Source organism: Wolffia australiana, chromosome 1, assembly GCF_029677425.1.
Source record: "Wolffia australiana isolate 7733 chromosome 1, ASM2967742v1".
Classification (NCBI taxonomy): domain Eukaryota; kingdom Viridiplantae; phylum Streptophyta; class Magnoliopsida; order Alismatales; family Araceae; genus Wolffia; species Wolffia australiana.
Window position 1 is genome coordinate 2,153,548 of NC_135835.1, and position 21,248 is coordinate 2,174,795.

The 21,248-nt window shown below is 38.1% G+C and overlaps 1 protein-coding gene across 1 annotated transcript; it reads right to left on the reverse strand.

Moving 5' to 3' along the window:
- Positions 1-3,219: 3,219 nt before the first annotated feature.
- Positions 3,220-3,587, reverse strand: LOC144701193 (ATP synthase). The gene is made up of 2 exons (XM_078572937.1): positions 3,364-3,587; positions 3,220-3,266 (listed from the first exon to the last, which is right to left on the reverse strand). Exons 1-2 carry the CDS (start codon positions 3,482-3,484, stop codon positions 3,220-3,222), a joined length of 168 nt encoding a protein of 55 aa, XP_078429063.1. The 5' UTR covers positions 3,485-3,587.
- Between the last annotated feature and the right edge of the window lie 17,661 nt (positions 3,588-21,248).

Consider the following 21,248-nt stretch of genomic DNA (forward strand, 5'->3'; position numbering starts at 1 on the left):
GAAAAGGAGAATAACCCTCGATTTGTATGAAATAGCATGGAACTAAATTATACGGAAACAAAGCACCAAAAACGTTGCAAATGCTCCGGTTGGATGGTCATATCCATTAAAAGATTAATTTAATGGGAACTGAAATCAGATGCTGGGAAAGGGAAGACACGGAGAGAAAAACTAAAACGGATAGAATGGGACTTATTAACTAATTTCATGGCAAACGAGGAAAACCGGAATTCGAAAGGAGGACCACGACAATATAAACGTAGTTGTACAAACGGCCAGTTATCTTACTCATTCAGTTCGCTACCCGCCAGATGAATGAATATGAAATTCTCCAAAACTGCGTTTAAAAACCATGAAGGCATTTCAGCCAATCAAATGCTCTGGGGATATCTCAGATGTTACGAGCAGGATCTTCAACCCCATCTTGAGATACTTGCAGGCGTTTTCTTTGATGATTTTCTTTTTTACTATAAGCACCTGTCGGGGCCTATGCCACATCTTAAGGTGGTTTTAAGTTTCTTCACAGATAGCAAGCTGCATATCAATTCAAATACACGTCATTGGAGTACTACAAACCCTTCCATAGTCAAGTTGATCAATACACTCAAAAATATCACTCTGCACAGTGATAAACCTCTGCAAAATCTCAGAAATGGATCACCCAGTGTTCTACTATGATTCTGATTTTCGTCAGGACGAAGTGATGGAGACCTCAGTGTTAGTCTCCATCTAGAAATGAATCCTTCAGGAAAAAGGGAAAATATAAAATGATCGATTGAGGGGGGCTGGCCCTAGGAGGAAGGATGGGGGGGTTGAGCGTTGACAGTGCTCTGGGCAATATGGCTTCACCGAAATGAGGCAGTATTTAAAGGAGGGGGGAGGGGGGGGGGGGCGCAAGGTGTCCAAGGACGGGCTAGCCCACAAGGTTTAGGGCCTCATGGCATCATGGTTCGCTAGAGGGGTAATCAGATAAGGGCGGGGTTAGCCAGGTTGTGAGGAGAGTTAGCTATCTCCACATTTAACTCTGGGTGGCTACCGTCTTGTCAGGTGACCGCCTTACATAACTTTTCAAAAAAAAATTGATCGATTGAGGAAAGAAGAAGATTTTATTAGGAGCGATATGATATCTCCATGGATCTAATCAAGAGCTTACCCATGTAAGAAGGATAAGATGCAATTAGAATGGCTTTTTTACTAGCCTAACACATTCTTTCATAGCTCTTAAGTAGTGTCAACCTTTTCCACAGGACTAAGCAGGCTTCATGGACTATGGAAATCCATTGTATTGATGTAAAATTAAATCAGCAAGTCTGGCATGAATTGTGCTCCTCGCAAGGCATGAAAGAAAGGTGGTCAACAAGTCCCCGAAGGCCTACTTTTGATCATGAGAATTTATTTCTTATTTCAGAAGCATTGTAAATGGGCCAATTGGTGTATATGGCCTATGCTATCTGTTTCTTTGTCAATCTTTAATGAGAGTCTGATATGGTTCCCATTAGAATATATGAGAGAAGGAAAAGAAGGGGAAGCCAAATAAAGCCTGTTGACCAGTCAACAGGCATCAGAGGACCTGGTGGTCCACGTGATGCTGATGTGGCTACTACCTCCCAGTCTTGACTGGGAGTGATAAGGGAATAAAGGATGCCTATAAATAAGAGGTGAGACCTCCAAGAAAGGTACCTGTGGTCAGTTAGAGTTCGTGAAGGGTGTGGGAGATCTTGGACAGACCAGCTGTATGCGGCAAGAGTCTTCTGAGGGCGTTCATACCAACAAGGGGGCTAGCAACTGGAGGATCGGCGTCAACGGGGAATTCTGAAGAAGGATTTGTGGGTGGAAATTGCAATACTACATCTGTAAGTACCTTTCTTGATATATTTTGACCAATTCGATACAGATCGTATCAGAGTCCCACATAACATGTCTTCCAAAGATTCATTCCCACATGGAAAAAAGTCACTTAAGTGGGGTCACCCATGTATCTCATTGGCTGGTATTTAAACCAGCTCAGACAGAATTAATGTGTGCCTTTTATGCTAATTTGGAAAACCCTAGCCACACAGGGAGCTCATGAAAGTTCAAGAACGGAGCATCAAGAGAACATCAGGCTTGCATTTTATCATACTAATAATACAAGCTTCCACTCAGCACCCAAGATAATCCCCTTCAAATCACTTTATGGGCGTAACCCACCTCAAATAATTACTTATCAAACCAGACCATCCTCTGATGAACCCACCTCATTGCGTTATTAATGGAACCATACCATCCTTGATTATCTGGATCAACAACTGATAACATAAGATCAAATTTTACACTCCTCGAGTAGAACCTACAAAAGGCATTAGCGCCGACAAAGAAGAGGACATATATCCAATGCTGGGACAGACAATTCATAAAAAGTTGGATCTTGATGGCTGTGAACCAATCGCATAAGATCTTTCGCCAAAAGAGTAAGTAAAAGAGTTCCCCGCAGTACTTACCGCAGTACATAAGAACTTAATATATATAGAATAAGACTGGATCAGCTTCATACAAGATAAATCCGCCCAAATGCACCAAGGTTCACCCTGTGTTCCACATTCTTGAGTTGCGCAGAACCTTGGGCAACATTGACCAGGCGCAACCTTTTCCGCCCAGACTGACATAAGGTATGGATGGAGAGCAACTTGAACTTAGTTATCGTCAACCTCCACCAAATCGATAAAATACCTATCAGGTTCTTGGGCCCCTACCCCTCCCAATTTCAAAGTAAAAATTGAGCGATATCTTCAAAATTATCAAGTACTCAACAACTTTACGGATTGTAATGACTAGAAGATATAGATTTTCTAGATTGAAGAGCAGCTGGTCTTTTTTTCCGCTATATAATCATGAGTCCACGCTTTTTATAGAGAAATTGTATTTACTTCCCGCCTGCTCCGTCACTTGCCCCAAGTTCAGCCCATTAACTTTAAATGTTGACGAAAATGGAGTAAGTATCGACTATTTCAACTCCCATCAGTACGTCAAGATTGCTCGCCCTTCCAGTGCTTCTCACCGATAGAGAACTACCAAGACATCTTAATAAGAGATCCCTGACACGGCCCAATTTAATTCGTAAATGCAACGATGGCGGAAAGAAACACGCATATGCCGACTACATTTCCTCATAGAATCCTAACAAACCGCCAAAAAATCCGGAATTGGCAAATGCCCATAGTAAAATGAGGCCAGGAAACCCTACCTGTTGTGTTTCTGCACGAAGGGCGAATTCTTGGCTTCCTCCTCTGTTCAGTACAGATCGATCAAAAAAATCCATCACATAAATTATAAATGTAAAGCGAAATCTTGACGCGATTAGAATGTGAGCGGGACACGGCGTACCAGTAAGACTAAGCGAGACCTTGGTAACGATGTAGCCGGTGACGGCGAAGCCGACGAGGAATGGCCAGTTCCTGCCCCACTCCCTCTTGAAGAACACAGGCCATGGATCGAACTGCCTCATCCCTCTACTTCGACGATCCGATCCAACCGATCCTCCTTCACCCGCCCTCTCTGCTCCTGCACAGCCGCGCTTGTAATTCTAACCCCGATTGATTGATCGATTCCCTCTGCACTTTCTAGGGCTGCGCTCTTTCTTTGGGCCCAAAAAAGACAAAAGCGGGCTTCTTGGATGTAAAAATACTCTCTCTATGATGAGCCCATTATCTATTTAATCTCCTTAGATATTTTACCCATGTAAACAATTTTTTAGAAATCTTAATGAATATTTTACCATGAATGATACTCTAAATGTCATAGATTTATATTTCAGAAGTATAAATACTCTGAATTGATTTTTAAAGTCTTAATATTAATTAAATTTTAAGTGATTTTTGAACATCTGAGGTTGTTTAAATAACTGACTATTGAGCTAGATGAATTCAGGAATCAATTGAGACTTGATTCTGATATGAAAATATGTATCTATGGTCTTCCTCTGTGTTCAGATCACCTCAATTAGTGATCCCATTGATATCTGTATCTTCAATAATCACCTGATCTTACGCACTTGTCGACTACTCAACCCTACTTTTGTTATAAATTGATGAAATACAATGGGTTTGCCATTTTTAATTATTCTTAGATAATGGTCATCATTACTTATTGATAGATGTTTTAACGGTTGAGAATACATGAGTGACGTGTTCTAGCAGCATAACTAACACATATCTTTGAATTCGACTCAAACTCGCCTAATATCTGAAGTGTTGGGTTCTGGGACCATATTTTTTATGCATGAAAACTATTTTCACTAATGGAAGTATTTGATTTATAAACATGTAATAGAATGCGTACCTTGTGGCAAACTTTTTCCACCTTTGAGTTGCTTTGCGGAAGTGTTTCTTCAAGTCGATCAATTGCCCGGCCTCCTAGGTATCCACACGACTAGAAGGTTGTTGGATCTCCTCTCCCTATTCCCCACTCCTTGAAGATCTTGTGATTCTTCTCACCATTAAAGAGGCTTGAGGAATGAGTAGATAAAGAGACGAGACAGGAGGGAGGGCCATATCTGGCTTGCATTGGCACCTAAAATGGTGCCCCCTTTATTTATACTTATTTAATATTTTTCATAAAAACCCTTGAAAACAAAATATATCTTCCAACATTCTTTTTAGTCCTATGCGTGTGACCCTCTAGTCCCACATATTGTTATTGTAAATAACTTTAAGGCCCAATAACATTTAGTGACCAACCTTATTAATTAACTATACCAACATATAGATTAATGAACAAAGGATCTCTTTAATCCAATAGATAGGTTAAGTTTCCAAAGCGTGGGGTGCCAAGCTACACTTTGTACTATACAAGATATTGAGTAGTATTTTAACTCTCTTATGAAACCTAGTCTGTCATCAGCTACCGTACATGTGTAATCAATCCTTCATCCACACGAGACTCTCAAACAACTTAGGGTATCATCAGTGAACATATTGTCCAATATACTCACTATTGGGTTTTGTGCTTTGGTTCATTCATGATTACATGGTTTCTATCGATGCAAATGTGTTAATCAATTCAAATTTGATCTTTAAACAATAAATCACATCTACCTTATGGGGAACTTGTTCCACCCTTGACTTGCCCACTTTGAGATGTTATGCAGACGTTCACATGCCCAGCTTATTGAAGTATCCACGCAATCACATTGCTCATGGATCTCCACCTCTTCTTCTTCAACTCTCCTTGAAAATCTTGAAGATCTTCTCACCATGAAGCATTATCCTCGATTGAACGGAGAAAAGAGTAAAGTGGAGAATGATGGGGGGGGGCTCTCAATTCTGGCTAGCCTGGGCGCTGAGATGAGTGCTCCTTCCCTATTTATATTTTACTTAAGTTTTTATCAAAAACCCCATAAAGTAAAATATATTCACTAATGCCCCTATGATCTTATGTGTGTGACCCTCTATGTCCATAAATCATTCTAGTTGATAAAATTAGTAGCCTAATAAAAATTATTATCTAACTTCATTATTTAACTATATCAACATGTATATTAATTAACTAAGGATTGATTTAACCCAATCGATAGGTTAAGTTTCCAACCCGTAGGGTGCCAACCTACACCTCATGCTCTAGAAGATATCAAGTAGTGTTTGAACTCTCTCATGGAACCTTTACCATCATCACTTATCATATATATATAATCTGTCATTGGCGTGAGACTCTTGAACGACTTTGGGTATGGTTGATCGTCAGATCCTAATCCACCATTCAATTAGTACTGATGTATAACGTGGATCATTGGAGAACACCTTCTCCAATATCCTCGTGACCCTGGCCAGGGATTTACAACATCGTCTTCCTTGAGTCAGTATCCTCTTATACCGAGGGCGGATGATCCCGTCTAAACCTCTCAATCACCTCCGTGAGCTTCTTACTATATATAAGTTATGACTTTTTTGAATCCTATGATTAGAGGCTCGTAAGTTGTAGTCAAAATATAGACGTCCATCCATGAGATGTCCTTGGTGTCTCAGGTCAATGTATCACTTATACAACCATGACATGAATCAACTTGATTAGCATTTAGGTATAATACCATTAAGGGATTCTTTGAATTAATTTAGAGAACTCTTTGTCCAAAGAGCACCCACCATCTGTCCTTAGTGTCGCCACACAAATAACTACATGATCAGCTATACTCATTGTATAATTAGGTTAAGTTAGAGTTATTTTATCCAGATAATTTAATGTCCATTTTGACTATCCATCAAATAAGAATATTTAGAATACATGCTTAAAGACTAGTGATCACTTTATTATGATCTCATCATAATTCAATATGTCATTGCATGTATTATTTGACTTCATTATAAACATCACACTAGAATAATAATGAGCATAATATTTTATTCAATGAACTTAAATAAATATGGCGGTGTGATTTGGCTCAACGGTCACATAATAACCATCACGCACTACCTTGGCTAGGGATTTGGATGCACTATCTTCCTTTAGTTAATCTTGTCTTATACCGGGCACGAATGATCCTATCTTGATCACACAATTATATATGTGAACTTCTTTCTATATTTGAGCTAAAACATGTTTGAATCCTATAATTAGAGACTTGTAAATCATGGTCAAAATATAGGTGTCTAGCCACAAGATGTCCTTGGTGTTTCAGCTCAATCGATCACTTATACAACTGTAATATGAATCAACCTAATTGACGTGTAGGTATAATACCATTCAAGGAAAAAATATGGAACATTTCAGTGAACTCTTTCTCCAAAGAGCACCCACCACCTTCCGTTAGTGTCTCCACACTAATGGTCACATGATCAACTATACTTATCATATAAGTAGGATCAGAAAGTGCTATTCTATTAGGATAATTTGATGCCCATCTTGATAATCCATTAAATAAGAATATTTAGAATACATGTTTAAAAACTAGTGATCATTGTAATATGATCTCATCATAATTCACAAAGTCATTACATGTGTTCATTATAAACTTCATCTTCTTGTACAGCTTCATAGGGAAGGTCGTGTGTTGCGATGCAAATTTTTGCACCGTGTGTGTGAATTTTTTGTTCACACAAACCCCCATGTGCAAAGTGCAATGTGAATTTGTGTGAAAATGCGCACCACACATCACACAAATTTGTACAAATGGTTGTGAGAGAGAGGGAGAGAGAGGAGCCAGCGTGAGAGAGAAAATGATAAAAAAGTGAGAAGGAGAGAGGACTGAGCCACAAATTTGAGAGGGAGGGAAGAGTGAATGGGAGAGAGAGTGACTGAGAGTGACAGAGAGCGAGAAAGAGGAAGAAAGAGGAGAGTACTGAGAGTGAGAGGGAGAGAGAAGAAACAGAGAGAGAAGATACAGAGAGAAAAAAGCTCGACAGAGAGCGAGAGGGAGAAAAAAGCTCAATAGAGAGAGCGAGAAAGAGGGAGAGAGATGAGGGAGCAAGAGTGAGAGAAGCAGAGAGAATAATGATAGAAAAAGAATGAGGAACGACAAAGAGAGAGAGAGAAGAGTGTGACAAAGAAAGATAAGGCCGATGGAGAGAGAGAAAGAAGGAGACAGATGAGGGAGCAAGAGTAAGAGAAGAGCATGAGAACATGAGAGAAGAGCAACTGAATGAGAAAGAGGGATATAGAGGAACGAGAGCGAGAGAGAGAGAGAGAGCGAGAGAGAGAGAGAGAGAGAGAGAGAGAGAGAGAGAGAGAGAGAGAGAGAGAGAGAGAGAGAGAGAGAGAGAGAGAGAATGTGTGTGAGATAGAAGAGACAATGCTGCTGTTTTAAAAACTTAGCACAACTTTGCACATTGGCACTGTACACAGGTGTGTGCAAAGTGTGATTCGTGTATGTGGTGTGCGATGTGCGATTCAAAATTTGCACTGAACCGCACAATCGCACGAAAGGACCTACTCTACAACTTCTACATGTTTGCCTTGATTATTGACTAATGGAATATATAGGTCCTCTTGAGAAAGATTATAACTGTTGCATGAAGTAGTTCTTGCTACTGATGTTCCATGCATAATCAAACAAACATATGAAGCACACAAGTTTTTTTATTATTATCTGGTGCGAGGTCAATATACTATTGGTTTGTGCACTCGACTTGTTGAAGATGCCTGCCAATGACCTTTGGGTTGTCACCAATCAAATCTCTCACTTTCAATCATGTGCATTATAAGAAAATTTTGGCATAACTATAGTCCATCTCATCAATTTATTCCATCTCGGGTTAATCATTATTCAGGGGTTGAGTTAAGAAGAAGATAATCTAGATGGATGAGTTACTTTCTTTTTAGGAACACAATGGAAGAGGTCCAACAACTGGGAGATTTAGGATAATTCCAAGATCAAAGGGGAAGGAAGAAATGCATATCTTTTGTGTTATGACAGTTTTTCATGGTTTTTAATTTCAAGGGAAAGAGAAAATGAAAAGGGGAAAGATTAGGTCTTGATCAAGCTTGTACAACTAAACGTTAACTCTCGTGATTGGTGGCACCCACTAGAATGGTGATTCAAGAGCTAGGTCTATCTCCATCAAATTGCGGTCCTAGCATTATGCTCTCAAGTGATTATGAGAAGGAATGAAAAACAACAATGTCGAGGGTATTATACAGTACCAAGTTTTTAATATTTTTATGTTTTTCAGTTGCTTCATGGGCATCGCCATGGGAGAGAATAAAACAAAGAGGGAGTATCATGATTCAATGAACCAAAATGGTTAACAAATAAAACCCATAGAGGATCAAGCTGTAGGCAAATCCAAAGCTGAGTCCCATGTCACAACCAGCAGTTTCAAACATTGACTCTACAATCTCAACTTGCATATTTTATTAAAGAGGGTTGAATGGAGAGATCAATTTCCCTAATATAATTTCTTTTTGTTTTCTTAGTTTTCAGATGATTGTGATTGGCTAGTGGTGATGCAACTAGATGAAGGAATCAAGTGATTTAAGCACAATGATTGGACGGTGGCATTTGAGAAGGATCCGGGCCCACCTATCATTTGAAGGACCATTGCCGCATTTTAATTCTAGGTTCCCAATTTGTACTTAGAGAAGATAAGATGGCCAAGGAAAGCCATAAATCTTCACCCCTGGTTGTTGTTGAGTTCAAGGACCTTGATTGGGATGTAAAAAGTTGATTCAAGCAGCAAAAGACTATGAACATAATCGTAACGTCACTTAAAAAATGAGGATCAAATCGCATGTGCATGGATTGGATCTGTGACTTCTACGTTCTTGGAATGAGAAGGGTTAAGTTGTTCATGTGTCTAACATCTAGATGTATTCATGTGATTGTCCACATGCCAAATATTACCCTTCACCTTGACAAGCCCTGTTTTTGCTCCATTATTGGCATTATGACGAACTCATCGCATCGAAAACGGAGAGGAGAAAATGGACGAAGGGAAAACAAGGGTAGGGACCTGAGTAATTCTGGCTCTGGAGAATTTTGTTTAGGGCACTCCCCTATTAAAAACAAGTAGGGATTTTCATGAAACTACATTTCCGTTTAATATATCTTTTAACATCCAAAGGATTGTTTTATGTGACTCTCTAGACCTATGTGTTTGTCTGATTAATGATACCATCATATATTGGGATTCAAAATTAATTAAATATATCATCATATATATTAATTAATCACATATTGATTTGGCCTAATATACATCAAGTTTTCAGCGTAGGGGTATTAAGCTACTCATGAACTCTAGAAGAAATATATGTGTAGAATGACTCTCTCATGGAACCTTACTATTATGGACTACCTTGTATATATTGTTCCTCAATTACTTGACATTCTAAGGACGATTTAGGGTATGGTCAACTATCAAACCCTAATTTCTCATCTAAATTAGTAACAATGCATTCAAAAATCATCAGAGAATTCTTCCCTGATATTCTACTACCTTTGCTAGGGATTTCACATCATCTTCCTCAAGTTGTCTCCTCTTATACTGAGGGCTGACAATCCCATCTTGACCTTGCAATCATCTTATTGAACTTCTTGATGTACCTGAGTTATGATGTTTTAGAATTGCCTGAATAGGAATTCATAAGTTATAGTTCAAAGTACAACAACCCGCCCACAATGTCTTTGATCTCCATGGTTATAGGACTCATTCCATGATTGCGGCCTAAATAAATCTGATTCAAAGTTTTATTAAAGATAGCGATGCTTCTATATTTTTTCCATTGGATGGTCACATGGAAATGTTGCATGTGAGATTATTTAACACCATGCACTGGTTTGAGGGTATTTTTTTGTGATGCATGCTCTATTGTCACTTGACGAAGCATTCTATGACATTTGCATTATATTTGACATGTGAGACAAACATATTTCTCTATCATCTTAAATGAAAACAAATTCCCACCAATCTTTTGATAAAAAAAAATGCATAAAATAATTGCATTAAAATAAATGCATTAGAACAACTTATCACCACTTTATAACAAATACTTAAAAGAATAGCGGTAATCAAAGTAAGTTATTGTAATAATGGCATAAAACTCCATTCATCATTTTTGAAAAATAAATAATATTATTGAATAATAAAATTCAATTGATTAAAAACACACTAGATGTTTCTTAAAAAAAATGGAGTAAGAGAGTTTAAATGAATAAGACTCATAAAACCAAACCCATTCTAAGGCCCCAAAGTATGCTGGATTCCTGCACAGAGGCCTGCGTGCTAACTGTGGGACATGCCGTGTGCTGGACTCATGGTTTGGAGATAAAGTCCTTGAGTGCGATGCTACAACACATACTACGGGTGGTGACGCTCGATGTTGATCTTTTAGGCCATCGCTCTTATGGTGCGTGTGGCTGTCAACACTCAAGCGCGGCGGATCAGGGGAGGCCCTTGCACGTTGGGCACACGGGTTGCCGTGAGTGCTCTTGCAAGTGCCAAGCACCGCGCGCATGTTGGGGACACGCAGGCTGGGCGGCAGCGCCGCGGGTGTGTCCGGAGCGCATGTTGCATGTGCGGGACGTGGGGCGGGATACATTCCCCCAGGAGACTAAGGCATAGGTGCACAGAGAGCACCGGGACGGTGCAGATGGCAGAGTGCCATGCCCACGGGCACGTAGTGCCCTGCCAGGGGGCATGCGTGTAGTGACGAGGCCGCCAGGGGCGCGCGTGCGGTGCGGCGGGCCTCAAGACGCAAGAGCGTCACTGCCTAGATGTGCAATGCCTCATCTCGTTAATTTGATATTATTCCTCCTCTTCCCACATGTAATGTCCATGGCTACGATGCAACCTATTTACAATACTAATGCAATGATCCTATTGCTCGATGGGTCTGCATCCCCACCCTCTCCTCTAAGCTCTTTTATGCGTACTTAAGCTATTTCAAAGGCTTCCACTACAACAGATTGAGGCTGCTTGGTGTTCGGCTCCAAACAATGAGGTCAGCACACGCCAGATTAGAGCATTGTTTCCTAGCTCAGAATTCGACTGCATGACACCCATTGATTGAGGCAAATTGTGTGTTAATTTTTAGTGTCGTTGTAAATTTAATTTGTCTACAATAAAATAAATTTGATAAAAGTATAAAGCTCACTCAAACCTATAGTTGGGTTCGGATGTCTCCACAAGGACTGACCTTTAAATATGTATTTAATAATTGAGTTTTAGTTAATAAGCAATAATAATAGGATAGAAAATATAGAAGAAATAGTAATTTAGTAAGTAGACAAAATAATAGGTGAATAAGAGAACTAGACAGGAGAGAATATCAGAGATGATATTTATGTATATTTTTATAGATGCTAGATATAATAAAGAAGTAATATATTAGATAATATAGAGAAGGATGATGCTAATATAGGTAGTGAAGAATAATGATCTAAGGGAATAAGATGTAAGAAGTAAGGACTTACTTACTAGAGTAATTGTTTTACTAAGAATAAAGAAGAAGAATAGAGTAGAGATTTGATAGATAGGAAAAGAGTAAGTAATTATCTAATTATAATATGACTAAGTAAGTAGCCAAATAGATATAGAGAAAGATTAAGAGAGGACAACAAGACTCACAAGGGTGATTAGAAGGTCATATGTGATTAATAGCTCGATTATACTGGTAGAATATGACTTATATAGGTTTAGTAGTGACTATATAGTTATATATATGTATTTATATGCATTTATATCTTTTTTTTATTTTTATAGTTAATTTCTGATGTAAAATGAGTAATTTAGTTGAACACCTTGGAAGTGTTCAACCAAATGCCCTATAGTGATCGACCTATTATATATGTAGATATTTTATATGTGTTTTTTTAATATATGAAAATCAGAGAAATAAAGGAAATTCCGTCGACACCCGAGAAATGTTCGACTGAATGCCCCGGAGAGGTCAAGATAGGAAGAAGTAAATGTTTATTAAAGGAACTAAGTATATGCTTAGAGTTTTATAATGTTTATTAAAGGAACTTAGATAAATCGATTAGTACTCCTTGAACACGCAAATATTAGATGGGATGCTGAAACGAACTCGTGGTAGCAATTTTCAATTGAAATGGACTAAATCAATGGGTAAAATAATTTTGATTCAAATCTTGACTGTCGTTCAATTCAATTGCAACATGATAGAACTGAGGACTCACCAGATCCGCCCTGATTTGAAGAGCGAGAGTGGCAATGCCGATTGCCATCTCCAAACATTAGTTTACGGGTTCCCTCACTCTTCTCCTTCGTCTTGGTGCAGATCCAAGCACTCCTAGCTCTTCCCTGAAGCCTTCCTGAGCTTTCCACAGTCATCGACACTGTCACAATGCTGATGTTTGCCTCCAATCTTGGAAGGGACCTCTATCATCGAGGTATATTCTTGCAATGAGAGATGGGCAAAAAAAAGAGCTTCCAAACTCCTTTTAAGGAGTTGTGAGGGGTCCTCTTGACCCCTTGAAGGCTCAGGCTTTATCCAGCGGCCCTCCAGGGGCGGTTGGATCAACCCGTGGTCCCCTCATCGGCAGCCTATATTGGCCGGTGATAACACCCTAAATTCGGTCATTATTTCATGCTATTAGCATAATTTTATGCATTTAAAGAGCTTAAAATGGGGTTGTTAACATATATTTACATAAATTTAATGTTTCCAAGTGATTTATGATTTTTCCCTAATTTTCTGTTAATTTTATGAGTTTCTGAGATTTATTTGAGCTTGAGATAATTATTTTTAAATGAAAATGGCAGGTTTAAAATTTAATTTTGAGCTTAATTATTATGGGTATGAAATACTGAAATTTCTAGAATTTTTTTGGAATTTTATAGAATTTATTTAGGATTTAATTGGATTTTTCGAGATTTATTTAAGTGAGAAATGAATTTTAAAGAGGAAAAGGATATATTTATAATGAGAAAATGAGTTTTAAAGCAATTTCTACTCTTCTAGGGGCTTTTCGTAAATTTCAGTTGATATTATGCCCTCTAAAACAGCTCTCGGTCGTGTATGCAGGCTTAAATCTATTATTTAAACAGTTAAAGGGTTTTATTGAAATTATTTACTATTTTTTAATGGTTTTTATGATAAATCAGAGAAGAGAGAATGTGCAAGGGGCATATACATAATTATTTTTGGGCGGCGTTCAGCATCAATTCCAAGGTTTCTAAAGGACTTTTCCACAAAAATAGAATTCAAAATGTGCACGCCAATGAGAGGACGATACGTCATGGCATGTAAAAAAAAGAAATGAACAAATAAATGAATTTAAATCCAATGGCTTAAATTGGTTTAAAATTCATTTATTAATAACTTTTGATCCTGAAGTCCAATTGAGATGATTTTTTTATGGAATTGCTCGTCTTGATCCCCTCTTTATATTTGTGTGTTGGATAATTCATATCAAGCCTACATTGATAGATAAAAATTAATTACTAAACGGGGGTAAAATGGTAATTTTGACCATGTAACCTAAGTATAAATGCTAAATTTCAAGAGGGGGAACTCATACTTGATGGTTCTCTATCACAGCTGCAAGACAGAGAGGAACTCCAGCTTGGATCAACCTATTTGGTACTTTTTCCTTCTTTGTATTTGAACCTTTGGTGTATTTTGGATGTTGTTAGTTGAATTTCTTAATCTTTCTTCTTGACCCCTGTCTGAACTTCTAAATCGCTTGGCTTCAGCGGAATGTACAAGCCGTTACTAGGATTTAGAGGAGAAATTGAGAAATTTCCTAGCTATTCCAAGTGCATATAAAATAAAACTATAATAAAACTTATAAAAAGGCTTAACATTCTAGGATATAAAATTTTCCATTTCATTATCCAATAGAGTAGTTATTACTGAATTGTCAAACCTAAAGAACCAACCAAAACACGTCTAAATTTTCTTCTTAATCTCTCTAATTGAATTCTTTGATCCTTTCGATTGGATCAATTAATTCAACTTAGAACCCCTTATTCATCTACTCATCCCATCTCTTCTACCCCCCTTTCCAAATTTCTCATCTAATTAGGGTGATTTAATCTCTGTTGAAGATTAAATTAACCCCAATTAGGTTCAAATTATTCAAGAAGAACATCAATTGGATTCCTCACTAGCTTCCCTTGGACGACACTCGTACTTATCACTGCACATCTTAAGTAGAGTTTTTATAAATTTTGTTGTATAAGCTAAAATTGACAACGACAAGGGTTTAAATTGCATAAAATTTACCCCAATTTTTGCTTATCAGCCGGCCAATGAGGATGACGACTGGGGGGCGAAGAAGACAATATTGGCCCCCACTGTTTGATCCCCCTCATCTGGGTTTGTCGGCTGCGGACCTAGATAAAGTTGGTGTACCCCATCTGCCACATCAATATGCTTGGTCAGCCACCCCGACAGTGCTCCGTCCGTGCTCCTTCCTCTGATTTGTCCACCAAATGGTCTTGCGTTCGTGTCACCCGTGACAATCAATAGGAGCCGTGGAAAAGAAAATAAAACAAATTAAATGAGACGGGATAGATCACACCGTCCGATCTTCTTTAAGAAGATCGAACCGATGAGATCATATCCACAAGTTTAAAACAAGCTCGAAATGACATGGGCTTTAGGCCAGGTTGGCTCGAAGCCTGTTTATGAATTCTTTTTAAGTTTTATAAGATCGCAGCCTGTTGGGCCACGATTGCCTAGTTACTCATCGACCCAACCCACTTCTAAGGTAGAATAGACTGTGGGGGTAAATCCCATATAGAAATATTTTAAAATATAAAACACTATAAGATCTTTGACTTATATCTTCTATCGAATATTAAAAACTTACCTCTCTTGCGTGCGTTAGCTCCATCTTTGTGGGCCTATAATTGGCCTATTTGATGGTCGGCTGGGCTTGTGCTGCCCCCTTGGTGGCTGTAGGGCAGGCTTGAGTGGCCGGGTTCGACCGCTTATGGCCAGCTTGGGCGCTGGTGCACTTGGTCGGTCCCTAGATGACTCAATAAAACCCAAAATTTTTCTTTTTATTATTCATTTTTCTTTCTTCAACATCGACTTCATCCCTGCAATAGCATAGATGACATAATAAATAGAGCATTAATCTCATAAAAATTAGTAATATTTTAAATATATTTTTATGAAGAAATTCTTGGACTTGTAAATTATGTAAAAATTACATTAAAAATGCATTGTTTTATCACTTGCTCCTATTTTGAAAATTCTTGTAAAGTTGGAGATAGTACACATGAAATGATCCCAAAATGACTTTAAAATATGCATGATCGCATGCCACATTTTAGGTCTATCACCCATCTTTCTAGTAAACTAATGAATTGGATAAAAGAACTACCAAAATTTAAATAGATTAACACACTGCCTACACTTTCTTAGACAGTGTGAAAAATAAAATTGAATAAGAATCATTAAATCTAATTAATTTTTATTACATCAAAATAATTGCACGAAAAAATAAAAATCTCAAATGCATTGAAAAACACACTAGCGATCCATTTATAAAATCCCATGAAAGAGATAAACTGAATCAGATGCATAAAACCCTATCCATGAATTAAACAATGGCATAGAAGAATAAGTAGAACTCAAATGCATGGGAAGAACACACCAGGTTTTTTTTAAGAATTATGGTGGGAATGAGTGAAACAAAATGCGACACGTATTACATCATTCTATGCTATAAAAGAGCAAAACTAAATGGGATTCATAAAACACCATTCATGAAACAATCACCAATATTTAAATGCATTAAACACCATACCAATGATTTATAAACATGGCATAAAAGAGTGAACTGAATGAGACACATAAGACTCACCAGAGACAATTCGTTCTTCAAAATATCTGAAATGTATATTTTTTTAAGTGTGGATGAGGATGCGTTGTAGGATGAGGGATAGAAAGGTGATAGAGGAAGTAAAATTGCAGCTTTAGTTTTGGAAGGGGTTAACCATGACTGAAAGGCCAAATGAATGAAACATAGAACTTAATGTTGGATTGATACTCAAAACTTAAATTTGGGATTTTTTATTCTTGAAAAAAATCTTCACCCAAATTCTTGTTGATAAAACTCAAATTTAGAGTTCAAATTATGTCATTGTTGATTTGAATTGGATCAATACAATTTATAAATTAATACTTGCCTAATATTTCTAGCTAATGGATTGGCAGGGATCAACTCCATAGGGAACATATCTTAATGATTTAACTATCAGTAGATATTGATGCGGGTTAGATGAGAGTGGATACATATAAGGTAATTGGTAGTGATGAGACGAAAATGGTGAGATGATATGTAAGGTATTAAAAAATTTAATAGGGTTTGATGATGTATAAGGAGAGACATAGGTGAGATGACACAAATAAGGTGAGAAAAAATGAGGGAGTAAAATAAGGGGAGGCGTAAGGGGGATATGGTGGATGTAGGAAATGAATGAGAAGCAAGATGGAAGAAGATAGTGGTTTAGGGTTCATGATGTAAATGGAGGAGCGTGATCGTGACATCGGAGATGATTTGTGACATATGCGATAGGGTGGATGGTGATGAGAAAGATAGTATGTGACAGAGAAAGACAATTTAAGGCAAGAGACTAACAATATACCCCTAGATTATGCTGGGATTAGGTTAATTTCCGTATGTATATCCACCTCTCCATTCCTCTATTGACCTTCTCTTCAATACTTACACTCTTTCAAAAGTATTTTCTTACAATTATATGTGACACAAAATATAGAGTTAACCATACAAAGGTACCCCCATAATTTTAGCTTAATCAACCTTCTAGATTGTCAAACATCAAGCTCTGAAGTTTGACGATTCCTAGTTGTTGGTTTAAACTAAATATACCTCTTTCCTCATCCTTGTCAGAAATGTCACATTGCTTTTATAGTTTTGTGATGTAATACGAGAGTGCTGGGATCGACGGCTCGTATCATAACACAATATAAGGAGAATTCCTAAATCTTCTGAATGTCATGCATGCAAGTATTTCAAAGAAACTCCTTGATGACAAATAAGAGACACGGCTGATTAAGTGAACAATCCAGTAAATTCTCGAAAGAACAAGATAATCACGATAGACTCTCAATGACCCTTGAAATCACAAGAATACCTAAGATGAAAGGAGCATTTTATGGCTCAAGAATGTTCACACTTTTACATCAGGAATCTAATCTTCTACCTCAAAGGATATCCTACCCCTCAACACAAGTGGCTATCCGATTAGATTCGTATCTTATTTAACCACGACAATAGAAGCGATAGGGGAAGACGACACTACAAGAAGTAGTAATACTGATATGTAAATGGGAAGATGAAGAGGAACCTGGCGGACGTCGAATTTGTGTATTATGTTCCCTTAATAACGTTGTGGTTGACGTAGTCCAGAGTAATTGAGAAGCTTGACACGGGCGTGGATGCACAGGCGAAGCGTGGACGTGCGGGGAGGATGTAGGCGCGCGGGTGCCAGACGAGTGCGCACGGTAGGGCGTGGACGCGCAGGGCGCGCGGTTAGGACGTGGCGCACAGGCAGGGCGCGAGCGCGCGGACGGGGCGTAGGCACGCGGACAAGCGGGCGGGGCGTGCGAGCACAAGACATGGGCGTGCAGCAAGGACCCGATGCGCAGGCAGGGCGCAGCGCAGGGCGCAGCGCACGGGTAGGACACGGGCGCGTGAACGTGTGCGGGCGCGCGGTAGAGTGCAGACGCGTGGACAGGGAGGCAGAGCACATGGGCACCAGGGAGGGGCACACAGCGAAGCGTGGGCGTACGACCAAAACCCTTTGAAGATTAAGCTTTAATGTGTATTTTGATAAATGTTCAAAGTGATGCATGCCTCAGTATGGGTTGTGATCAAGCACAATAGGCCCTCAGTCAAGTAGTTGAGTAATTGTATGTGAAAATAAAATAAGAGCCTTAGATATATTAAAAGGTTACTTAGTTTGGCCATACACTGAACAAGTCAAACCATGTATTTAGGACTTGTAATTTTAGGTAATGAAGATAAACATAGTCATTACCACTGTTCAAATATTTGTGTGAATTAATCTTCATTTGATTTGTTGAATAATGTGTTCAAAATCTTAATTACTACCTTCGAATATTTAAAGCTGAATTTATTGATAATTTAATGAAAATTAATTATATCAAGATACTATTATCCAATGGTGGTTTCTTTATTTAAATGTTGCGTTAAACATATCTAATAGTTTAATATTATTTTAAATCTCTAGTCCTTGGCATAACTTCTAGTTTTTGCTCTTAACTCTTGAAAGGTATTTTGAACTGGTGACAAATTTGTAAATATAAAAAAAATCAAAATTAAAATGATTATTATTTTATATTGCTTAATCATAATCAATGAATATGACTATTGGACTTTTGACAGATCACCATTATGCCCCTTTCGGATTTCCAAGTCCATATGTGAAGTTTTGAGCCCTAATTTCAAACTCCCTTCTTCTTGACCTTTGAAAATCGCAGTCCAAAAGATAAAGAGATCTTTCAAGTCCTAGAACAATTTTCAAGCAAATTTTGAGCATTCTTTGAAGAGATCGTTTGTTGCTAACATCAAGCCAAGTCCATTGAACTTGAAATCGTGATTTTTGGTGCAGGGTGTTTCAAGATTCAAAGAAAAGAAGGCTGGGATCCGAACTTCACACATCCTCGACCCTGTGATAAGTTTATAATTTTTAGCATATTTTTTTATACTGATTTTTAGCTTTTGTTCAACATATGAATTGTTTCTAATATCCATATAAAACCGAAAAAATTTGAATCGCACCATTTGGTTCAGTTTGAAAAGAGTTACAGGGGTTTGAAGTTGAACACAGTAATTGAGCGGTGAACAAAGGACGTTGAAAGATTGATATTTGGAGATTTCTCTAATTCGTTTCTGAAATACTTTGTATAGATAATATTTGTGCAAAATTGTGTTACAAAACCGTTCCAGGTAGAATCATTGCATTTGGTGCAGGATTGAAAAAGATATTGGAATTTTGAGCATCAAAGGTCAAACGCAAATCAAGAATTTTATCCAAAGAAAAACGTGAAGGAGAAAAGGATTGAAGAAAGAATGACCACAAACAAGGAGGTATTATTGAAGGGAAGGCATAGTTAGATTTATGAATTTTTAATTCAATAAAATTTTGACATAAAAGTTTTCTTGTTGAAATACTTAAAATTGATAATTGTCTTGAATTCTATTTCGAGTACCCATCAATACTAAGTGTTGTTGAAGAGAATACATTATTCATAAATATACTGTTATTACTAGATCTTTGTGATCACTCAGGTCAAGGCTTTGGGGGGCCATAAGAAGAAGGCTTTGGGGGCTAAGTTGAAGTAGATTAAGCAGCGTCATTCCGTGGAAGCCTTTGAGGGTTGAGGACAACAAAGCTTCATTGACTTTTTCTTTTTCTTGGTATCCTTGTTCAGCCTTATTTCCAAGTGATTTGCTTGTGGCGCGGAGAAGTCCAATCGGCGGCAAGGCAATCCATGGAGTGGTCTCGACATGGGCAGCGTAGACGACGACTAGGCTCACATTCTCCACTCTCTCTACAGATCTAACTGCTATCTAGTCTCTCTAAAGACAACACGAAGAAAAGTTCAAACTTCAAAATTTTAAAATCCTACTCACTTGGGCATGCCATCCCCTTAAATAGGGAGGATGAGTGCCAAGTTGACGACCCTAGGGGAAGAAACCATCGTGAGACGAAGTCCCCCCTAGACAACTATTACAACGAGGAAAGAAAGATTAACGTGCGATGCTCAACACGTAATGTCCTAGTCTGATTGTCCAAAAAAATTAAAAATACAACCAAATAATATGGGAAACTAACGAACTATTTGAAGCAAAATACTTGAAGTCGGGGTTGCGAGCATCGGCACAAGCAGCTCGGTGCGGTTGGACTCGTCCCGTGTCAGTGTTGTTGCGATGGTCCCCCATCATTTTGTCTTTAGCTTGTCTTTGTATGCAATAATTGGGTCAAAGACTTATGCATCGTACTTTATTGACATCTTGCATCGTGCCACGTGCCCTTGAAGGAAAAATACAAAGGACAAGAATAAAGACATAATAAGGCACATGTGACATGGGAATGCTTCATGGCTGATGGAAATATATGTGGCTGACAATACAATATTTTGATTAGAGTGTACATATGATGCTTATAATGAAGTCTATGAATACAGAATCGAACGTAGTGAATTATGATGAGATCGTAATATGGAGATCAGTGGCCTTTGAGGATGTGTTCTAAATATTTCTATTTGCAGGATACTCAAGAAGGATATCGAATTATCTGGATAGAATAAAACTATCTAGCCTAAATCATGTGTAATTATCAGGTCTTGTAGCCATCAGTGCGGAGACACTAATTATAGATAGTGGATTCTCTTTAGTGGATAGAGTTCTCTGAATTGATTAGTAAAGATCCCTAAATGGTGTTACACCAAACTTTCAATCACATTTATTTACATTGTGATTGTGCAACTGGTCCTTAGATTTGAGACACCATAGAGATTGTGTGGACAAATGGTTGTACTTTGACTATGGCGTATGTGTTCCCAATCATGGAATGCTAAATAACCTAAGTTTGGGTGCATCAAGAAGTTCACCTAGATAGTTGAATGTTATGATGGAATCATCCACCATTAATAAAAGATGAGATAATTCAAGGAAAATGATGCGATGAAGTCCTTTGCCTAGGTCGTGAAATATCAGAGAAGAGTTCTTTTTCTAAACACATCAGTAATCATTCAGATATCCGATTAATGTTTGACAGTTGACCATTCTTTTAGTCATCTAATTAGCGTGAAGT